A 10,770-nucleotide genomic window follows, 5' to 3' on the forward strand; every position below is an offset into this window, starting at 1 on the left:
ACCAATGATCTATTAAAATAGAAGGGGTTGGCCAGACTTTGAGCAAAAATCAAAATAGAGGCAAAAACTCTTTCCAGCACATGTTCCTTTTGCTAAAAAAAATAACAAAAGGTACAGTTGATGGTCAAAACCAAGGTTATCAATGTAAATCCTATGAACCGCCTGTTTATGAGCCCAGAGAATGAAAGAGTGACCAATAATCCATAAACAATTCTGGAATCTAAAAGGAATCAAAAACACAAATCAGGATGAATGTAAAACGTATAACAATTGGATTTCCACCCCTCTATACCTTGAATAGTGTCAACAGGCAAACCCAAATCAGCTGCTGCAGTAGCCACCCCAGTGCAAAAGGAATGCAACCTAATATGAGCGGAGTCCAAACCAATATGAGCCAAGCACTTCTTTAAAAAAGAGGCAAACTGAAATTTAGTAAAGGCATACCATCCGCATGCAAAAGAAAATTACCAGAAAAAAAGGAGGACAAATACAATAATGATTGGGCAGCCAAAAAGAGCAAGTTGCATTACAGGAAGAAGCAGGCACTTAAACCCATCTGATCATTTTTTTCTGCACCTAATTGAAAATTGAAGAAACTGATCTGTACAAAACACATTCTCCATTAGAAGGCCAGATTCACCAAGTTTGTTCGAAGGCAGCAATTCAGAAACTTGCAGAGCGCCGAAAAACATTAGACAAAACGCAGTCTGCAAAAGGATAAATTCATATACAAAAAGAAAAACATACAGAAGCAGCAGCAAAACACAAATGTTGCAAAATAAAAGTGGTGACCAAAAGACATGTATCTAGTTTTGCAAGGTGTCTTAGAAAACCTTTCAAGATTTGTCTAACAGAGAAAAAAAATCAAGCAAGGGGCCAAACCAAGTAATTTCAGGAAAAAGGAAATCCCAGCTAAGGACTTAGCAATATAAAAGAGTATTTTTTTTAAACATTTGCTCAATAAATAATAACAGCATTCTTTCAGAGACCAACACACCCTCACCCTCAGAAGAATTAATTGAAATAAATTCTAACCAACACCTCCATACAGCCAAATAATTGGCCCATGTTGAAGGGGCCACTGAGTTATGAATACTAAGGTGAGACAACTTAAAATCAGATTCCATAAATGTAAAGGGTTGTCCGTCGTAGTCCACTCCTGGAGCCAACATCCTGGACTTTGCAAACTGAAAATGGGATAAAGCATGTGCCATTACATTCAAATAACCGGGAACATACCGATAACTACCTTTAACCAAAGTTTCAAACATTTTAAAACTAGATAGCAAAGGAGTTGAATAACAGGAGGGGACTTAGATGAAAGACAGTTTAAAGCAAACAAAACCTCTTGATTATCCATGAAAAAAGAAATTCTGCAGTTCCAGAATTCCAAACCACAAATTTCAATAGCCACCACAATGGGGAACAACTCTAATAAGACTATATTGGAAACAAGGCCCTTAACAAGCTAGTCAAAGTGCCATGGACCACAGTGCCAATGTCCCTGCCTAATTGCAGCAAAACCAAAAGCCCCAGCTGCATTGGTCAATAAATAAAATCCTTCTACCGCAACAAACTCCTCCTGCCATAAGGATCTGCCATTAAAAGAAGCCAATAAGGAAGCCCATAAACGTAAATCTTCTTTTAAAACTGAAGATAAGTGAATATGAGCCCTCGGAGACACTAAGCCCGAAATAGACAAACAAGCCTGTGAGAAAAGATATGGCTCATTGAGGTAATGAGTAGCAAAAGCTAATAATCCCAATGAGTACTGCATTTCCTTTACAGTGAGTTTCTGCTTTAGCAACATGCGAAGAACTAATGAGTTGAACTTATCAACCTTTTCCATAAGCAGCCTAAATTCCATGCAAACCCTAAAATTCTATACAAGTGGTTGTTGGAATAGATTTGTCAGCAGCAAGCAGAACCCCAAAGTGAGCACAGATTTCAAAAAATTGGGAAAAAAACAACTGCATTTGCCAGAAACTGAGGAACTCGCAAACAAAAAATTGTCGAGATAATGAACAGCGTTAACAGAACCCACCGCAAAGAGAACAACTCAGTCTAAAAAAGAATAAAAGGTAAAGTAAAAAAACCCCAAAGAATTAAAGGCCCAGGGATGAATGGGCAAAAGCCAAAAAACAGATTGAATGTTAGATTTGGCTAGCAATGCTATGTTAATAGTCTGGAGTACCTTGTCAAATAAAACATAGGAGACAGAAACTAATTCAGGAGAAATCTCATCATTCAGTGAACTGCCTTTACGGTAAGACAAATGATGAATCACTCGGAATGAACCAGGATCTTTCTTAGTCACTAAACCAAGGGGTGAAACACTAAAATTAAGAAAAGGAGGGTGAAAAAATGTTCCCTCTATTCTAACTAGTGATAACTCCTGAAAAAGCTTTTCTTCAATGACATGCTCCAGAACTGAATGCAAATTATCTACTAAAGAACATCCCGAGCCCATAAACATAGGCAGAGGGAACCCAGAAATAAAAATGCTAATTAACAGCGCCACCGCAGGTAAACTGACAGCCAAGGCAAAATTTTTTGTAAGTTCACTGGACCGCAAGGTTTCATTTACGTGCACAGAGATGAATATCTTTATGTAAATCACTGGCATATGAATGTAACTATGGCCGTTAAGATCGGACACAGGCATGGGGGAGCTTTGGGCTGTGCAGCGGCAGAAGCACTGGTGCTCATTTGAGTCCACGTGAACCTATGGCGTCCTCGCTGGCGATTACACCAATACTTCATTGTGGGGCGGAAGGGGGTATTTAAGGAGACAGGGGGCGGCATTCCCTCATACTGCTATTTTGAGACCCAGAGCATATGTGGATTAGAGCAAAGATTAACATCAGAGGTATGTGCTATGACATGTGGCGTGTTCCTGAAGAAGTGTGGGAAATTTTGCATGGAAAGGATATGACTAATATGGTAAGAAATGTGTTTATATATACATTATTTATACTTACATTACTTGTATCTCCCAATTTAACGTTTGCCACTGAATCAGTAAGCTATAAAATCAGATACAACACCTTTTGAGGCAGGGATATATACTGTATAGTTACAACTATATACAGGTGAAACTCGAATAATTAGAATATCGTGCAAAAGTAATTGCAGTAAGTGCTGCAAAAGGGGCCCAAACCAAGTACTGAGTACATATGCATGCTTGTACTTTTCAGAGGTCCGATATTGTTCTATGTACAATCCTTGTTTTATTGATTGCATGTAATAATCTACTTTTTTGAGGTTGTGGATTTGGGGTTCTTGGGGTTTTCATGAGCTATAAGCCATAATCATCACAATTATGACAAATCACGGCTTGAATTATCTTGCTTTGCATGTAATGAGTCTATCTCATATATTAGTTTCACCTTTTAAGTTGCATTAGTGAAATAAATGAACTTTGCACGATATTCTAATTATTCGAGTTTCACCTGTATATACACACACACACACACACACACACACACACACACGTAATCATTCATCTGGTGGAAATGCACCAGATGAATAGGAGAGGTTAAAAGGTTTGGTTGTATATGCGCATGGGGGATAACTTGATATGTATCAACAATTGTATGAGTGCTTGGATATTATTTGGGCACTAAGTGGGAGTTGTGGGAGTTGTGGTCTTTTATCACGAAAACTAAACCAAGAGCCTTGAATATATGCACATATCTACAAGGAGATTTAAACAAGGCAATAGTAAGTTGAATCATTTGGAACCCAACAATAGGTTTATTACTTTATGCTAGTAATTCATGTATTCCTGGGCTTATATAGCTTGAAATACTGTAGAGTATGTGGGTGCCGCTTTCCTCGTCTGGATGCATGCCCCTCTATGGTCCCAGGAGAGATAATTGCACCCATTAGTCACTGGGAATCTTTCTATCTGGCTGGTCGGTTGTCCAGCCGTATTTTCCAGTTGATGCTGGTCTTCATTTGGTGGCGCGCAGTCATTGAAAAGGTATTGTAAGTGTATTGATGTTATTTAGAGATTATTTATAGATTATGCAATAATAAATATGATGCATTTTGTATTTAAATTTTATATTAAAAGGTTGTCGATCATAGAATCCCCGATTGAAGCTTGTTTAAGCAAAAAGTGTTGGAAATTATCTTCAATCACAAGGTCTTGGACATATTACTTGTTTGTAATCTATTGTTACAGCAAGTATATGTTATCATGACTGGCCTTTAATTGGTTAGAATTTGTATACAAGATTAACCAAGGGCTAGAGGAAATATGAATAGGCAACAATGTTGAGAGAGAATTCACTGGAATTATTTGTGTGTACATACAGTATATTTGGTGGTTTGTGTGCCACCAAATATGAACTTCAATTTTAATCTCTGTAAAATAAATCATGTTTTATCAACATTATGAAGTATTATTGATGTGTCATATGAAACCCCATTATTCCAGGTTTTATTATTATTATAAGTTTCAAGGGGGAAGAGGCAGTAAGATATTCTTGTGCTTGACCTCTTTAGGGAGCGACCAAAGGTCTAAACTTGTAAAAGAACGTTTCATCACATAATGTATAAGATAAGGGCAATCAACATTGATCACATGCTATTCCTGTTAACAACAGTAAATGAGGTAGATAACCGCTGCTAAAAGTGCCATATATTGCGTAATAAAATGTCCTGAACCAGCTAACCTCTAAAAGTACTATACGTTTATAGAATTTAGTTACGTTCTCAAACATTTGCCCTCAGTTACATAGAGCATTATAAAGGACCTTGATATTTTTTTAATGTTTTTAGGCCTCTTGATTTTTTTATATTTTTTAGGTCAGGTTAAATAAATGCCTAATTATTTTTTGATTTTGTATCTGTTTTGCCCACCTGAACTGTGGTTCCTGGGTATGGCCTTAATTAGCAACTAAATATTTTTTTTTCTTTAGAGTTGCCATGACAATGTCAGAGGAGGGAGACCAATAACAGGGTCTCCATTTATCAACATCTGTGTGCGTTATACATATGTTTGGGGTTTTTTTTGGTTTGGTTTTCAATTCTTATTATAGATTCACAGTAGTAACATGATTTAATATGTTTAACAGACCACGCGCTCCTTGATCCTTAATGATTAGATAGGAGAAAGATTATTAAAAAAACATTCAGTCTGACTTTCATTTTTAAAATGAAGAGGCATTTTATGTCTTTTTGTCTTAAACAAGTAATTGTTTTTGTAATAGTTTATTTTAAACATTTAACAATAAGTAGAGAAACTGTGGTGTACTCTCCGAGATGGTGTTCTTGGCCATGGCATAGAAGCCAGCATATTTTGGGAACAGCTCAGAACTTAAAAATATGTGTACAGGAGAGGCATAAGATAAAACGTTGATTGGAAGTGTTGAAGTGTTTCTGAACCTTGTATATAACGTTTGAGTAATATTTTAATAATACTACTGTTTGTATTTTATTTATTTAACTTTATTTAAAAAGCAGGACAATGCTATGCTTTAACAATGATATTTTTTGAGTTCACCTAGGTGGAGAATAGCAATTGAAACAACCCTTACATATGTAATATAGAACAAGAACTAACATGATTTTTAAGTCTTGAGGTTTTTCTTAGGAAGCAGTGGTTGAAAGTCTGCATAGGGCTGTTCAGCACTCTTCTGCATTTCAAAAGAGAAAAGACTGTTCATATCCTACCAGACTGCTGAAAAGCAAAAACATCACGTGTGTTTTTCTTCTGTTATTGATTAGGAAATGCAAAAGAACAATGTCACATGTTTTCTCTTAAGTAATTGCATTCTGTTTCATATATTTTATGTACTGTTTGCAAGTAGTGTGGAATGCTGAACTACATGTGTAATAGGTAATGTTTGTGAATAGACCAGAAAAAGCACATTTCTGCAGTAGATCATTGGGGTCCTGGAAGACACTGGCGTCTGTTTCAGATATTGCCTTGCAGACCTGCATATCCTTCTCCTGTCTGTACAACCTAAAGATGTTGTGAGATCTTCTCATCATTGGGCAAAGAATTGCACTGCTATAATTATCTGTTTGCCATCCATATTATCACCCAATGACATCAGCGATCCACTGACAGTGAGGCTACAACCTGATGGAGGTCACAGCTGAGGTCACTATGCCACCCTGAGGAAATAAGAATACGCATTTTAGTGTGTGTGTGAGTTAAGTTTGTGTATCCTCTAGCAATTACAACATTGGTATCATAATTTGGATCCTAAACACCCCTTTGCAGCATTACAGTAAATCTGCTACTGTCCAAATTCTTAGGCATCAGATCACAAACCTAAAACAGTTAAAGGAGAACTATGAGATGAGTGATTTCCACTCACCTCATAGTTCTAGCCGACCTGTGACAATGAGACTGTCACAGGTCGGCTCAGTAGATCGGCAGGTGAGCGAACACATACCAGGTAAGCTCACCTCTCGATCCTGTCACGGCTCTCTGCCGTGACAGGGGGAAGGGCTGGATTCCCCGCTCCGATCTGCCAGCGCTGACTGGCGGAACGGACGGGGAGGGGGCGGGTACAGCTGGCTCTGCCTCTAGATAGGCAGAGCCAGCTGTCACTCACGCAGCTGGGCGGATCCCGTCATCTACGTCGGGATCCGCTCCGGCTGCGGCGTCTCAGTATACCGCAAGCTGTAGCTCGCGGTATACTGAGCTTAGGGTAACGGGAGGATGCTAGTTTGTGTCCTCCCGTTACCCTAAGGAGAACTATGGGGAAAAACACTGACCCCCATAGTTCTTCTTTAATGACTGGGCTTTGTATAAAATCAAATATACTTGTGTTACCCTTGCTGCTGCACTTATGTGAAACCCTGTATGCTATATATAGGAATGCTAAGTGCTTCTAAAGAATTCCTTCTCTTATTCTCTGCTTACAAAGCAGCCAATAATATTATCTTTTCATTCTCCCATGATGCCAAGGAAACATAGGCAGGGGAATATTGCTTTGTGCTATTCTAAATTCCATTCAGGTTACAAAAATTATATCTGGGTGACCGCCCCTCATATATTAAGGGTATATTCCTTGTTTAGTCTTGAAGGCTTGTAATCAAGGAAATTAATTACCTTAATCATTGTTCCTGTGGGCCCCTACCTACCAGTTGCAGTTCCTACCCTCCAATGAGTCTCACAAATTCAGATCCATTCTCTGGCCGTGTGACCACCCCCTTATTGATGTCCTCACATAAACGGCTGTGCGAAAGGGCTGGAGACGCTGTCACTGATCCCGGAGAATGAGGGAGCTAAGAGGGCCTTCTCTTAGCTCTGCCCCCACTCAGTACTTGGTTTGGGCCCCTTTTGCAGCACTTACTGCAATTACTTTTGCACGATATTCTAATTATTCGAGTTTCACCTGTATGTAACTTAATATATGGGAAGGGCCACCCAGATAAAATGTTTGGGTAATGATGATTGGAGTTCAGCTTTAAGCCAAATTAGTCTTATGAATTAAATTAGAGCAATGCTACATGTATCTGTATATCTGGACAACCCTATAGACCACTTTGTGCACAGCAAACTATTCTATATATCACAGCAGACGGTAATGCAATCTGACAATCAGGATATGTTCCAGAAAATATGTTAATATCAAAAGATTTTACATCAACCCCCTCAACATAATATCAAAAATTTGTTGTAATGGAGGTTTAAGCCCAACTCCAGGCACAGATGTTATTTTTTTTATCTTTGATTTTCATATAAAATCTCAGCTGATATCTACAGTGGGGGACCACACATCTGACTCACTGCTGCTTTGGAATGCAAAAATTCTCTTGTATTAAAAGGGGTATAGACTCCAGAAATGAGAACATCTGGAATATGCAGTTCAGTTTTGGGCACCAGTTCACAAAAAGGATGTTGCAGAACTGGAGAAGATGCAGAAAAGGGCAACTAAACTCATAAGAGGCATGGAGGAGCTCAGCTATGAGGAAGGATTAACTGACCTGAATTTGTTCTCTCTGGAGAAGAGGCGATTAAGGGGGGGGCAGATCACCATGTATAAATACATAAATGGTCCATATAGTGAGCTTGGTGCCAAATTATTCACTTTAAGGTCACTGCAAAGGCCAGGAGGGCACTCTTTGCATCTGGAGGACAAGATATTTACCCTTTGCATACAGAAAGGATTCTTCACAGTTAGAGCTGTGAAAATGTGGCATAGACTCCCTTAGGAGCTAGTTCTAGCTAGCTCAGTTAACTGTTTAAAAAAAAAAATCTGGATGTATTCCTAAATACACAGAATATTACTGGATATTGAGTTCTTATAGGTATATTAAGCATCAGAAATTGTTGATCCAGGGAATATCTGATTGCCTTATGGGATCAGGAAGGAATTTTTCTCCCTTGTTGGAGCTAATTGAGCTATGCCTAATATGTTCTGTATCAACAGTGGGTAATTGGGGCATAGCGTTCTGTTTTAGGTTTTTCTTCTTTTTTTACTTTCTCCTTTTATCCCTATAGGTTGAACTCAATGGACATTTGTCTTTTGACAACCTGACTAACTATGTAACTATATGTTTATGAAGGACACTAGTTGTGGTGTTATGCCTATGTCCCCCTCACTCTGCTGTGGAATTAACAAAGCACAGCAAATGATTTAGGTCTGTGCTGTGCTTTGTAAAAAGGAACAAGCCCCCCTATACAACAGCATAAAGGAAGTACAGGTCCTCTTCATGGAGATATCAGGGGTCTAATAGACCCTTAATGTCATCTAAGGACCCCACAGAAGCTGATAAAGCATAGATCACAAGCTTCTTCTTCAGCCACAGCAGTTCATTAAATGACAGCCTGAAACTGGAAGTGATTAAATCCTCTTCATTTCACGGTTCAGTAACTGGAGGGGAGATCATACACTGGAAGTGTGCTGAGCTTCCTCTGATGCAGCCATGAACACCCTCTGCGCTGGTCCTGGACCGGCACAAGGGGCAGCGGGGTGCACTCTTTTTAGCATAATGCAACTGATCAGGTGATTCTACAACTACCCAATCACTGTATGTGACAGCCGGGTGCCAGATGCAAAAAACAGAGCAGCCATGATCTTAGTATTAACACTCTCGTACAGGACGTATACATACCTATGGCATTACTGAAGTTGCTAAGTTTTTTAGGTGTTGTTCTTTATATGTGGGAGCAATGTTGTCATTTGCTTACCTAGTTCTTCTTGACAGAAGCTGTCCGGTGGGTTGACATACTTCATGGAGCTCACATCTAATTTCCAGTTGTGCTTAGTACAACGTAAAATGCTAAAAGAATAGAAAAGCATGCACTGAGTTCATAACATAAATAGCCAAAAGAATCAAAGTGACATAAAACAGATAAGATAGGCACTACAAATTTTTATTAAACATGACTTTCAAAATCTAAAAGTGTAGATATTTTACATATATTTATACATATACTGTATGTGAGAACTATTAAGCGCTAACAGGAAGAAACTATAAGGCCTAAACTTATTATCTATACATAATGCAACATGGGCACACTGGAAGCCATTTTGTTCCTTTCATTCTATGCATATAAAGGTGAATTTAAGTTCATGCTTTAGAGACAAAAGAGTCTAATATCAGCCATTTTCAGACCCTTACAGCACAGATTCCCAGGTTATACATTTTGGGGGTCTAGTTATACCAGACAACGACAAGATAAGGACTGACACTGGTACCAGACTGTAAAATAAATGAAGATGCAATGTCTCATTCTTAACAAAGGACAATTAACTATTTACCATCATATTTTTTTTTCCGCCTTCTCGACTTATGAATAGAGTTCACATTAAAAGTTACCTAATACATAGTATTCTTACTTAATATGATTGGTATAACTAATAATTAGTGATGGCCCGAACAACCCCCCCTGTTCGGTTAGAATTCGAACTTTAGAACATGGGAAAAGTTTGAACTCGAACTCAATGCAAGTCTATGGGGCCAGAACTTTGAAAACAATTGACCCCATTTTGAAGGCTTATATGCAATTTACTGGCCATAAAAAGTGTATGGGAATTCGGGTACAGCCCCAGGGGACATTTTTTTTTTAAATACCGTTTTTAAAAAGAGCAGGGAGTTTAACATCACGTAACAACTTGAAGTCCGCGGTGTTAAACACCCTTCCTGGCCAGGCCATTTTTCAGTATTTAGCGCTGCGGTATTTTGACTGACATTTATTCCGTCAATAAACGCTGTACTGAAATGAATTTTATACATTTTTTTAGGGACAGATAGAGCTTTCTTTTGGTTGTATTTAATCACCACTGGGGTTTTTATTTTTTAATATAGTAGGGAAAAATTACAGAACATTTAAAAAATAAAACCGCTTTCCCCTATATTAAATTCTAAAACATTTATTATTACCCAATCTTTTGGTAAAATATAAAAGGCGTGGGTAAAAATACACCAAACATGTCAAGCACACGCGCGAAACCTCAAAAAACTACATTACCCAAAATTGGGCATAGGCGACACTTTAAAAGCTTTTACCGCTCATCAGTTTAGTGTTATCGTTTTTCCACAATGGGCGGATGGCAATCAGTTAAACAAAAGTGAAACAATAAAAATAAAAAATTCCTTTAAATATCGTGCCCGGGGGGTCCCCTTAAACTGCCTGTAAAGTAGCTCATCTGTACAATTTATATAACCTGCTGCACCAAAAAGGAAATTTGTAAAGAAAACAAATGATATTTAAAAAAAAAAAAGCATGCGGTTCCCCCTCTCAAACAATAGCAGACCCTTTAGGTCTGGTAGGAATCTTAGGAAAGACCCTATTTA

The 10,770-nt window shown here is 38.2% G+C and overlaps 1 protein-coding gene across 1 annotated transcript in view; it reads right to left on the reverse strand.

Moving 5' to 3' along the window:
• LOC108786896 (cytidine monophosphate-N-acetylneuraminic acid hydroxylase-like) overlaps positions 1–10,770 on the reverse strand; it is a 104,183-nt gene that overhangs the window by 63,191 nt on the left and 30,222 nt on the right. Inside the window, exon 4 of the mRNA XM_018556294.1 lies at positions 9,161–9,252. Within this exon, the coding sequence (XP_018411796.1) occupies positions 9,161–9,252 (92 nt within the window). The remainder of the gene's footprint in view (positions 1–9,160; positions 9,253–10,770) is intronic.

The sequence above is a fragment of the Nanorana parkeri genome, unplaced genomic scaffold (assembly GCF_000935625.1).
Source record: "Nanorana parkeri isolate BGI_ZX_2015 unplaced genomic scaffold, ASM93562v1 scaffold233, whole genome shotgun sequence".
NCBI lineage: Eukaryota > Metazoa > Chordata > Amphibia > Anura > Dicroglossidae > Nanorana > Nanorana parkeri.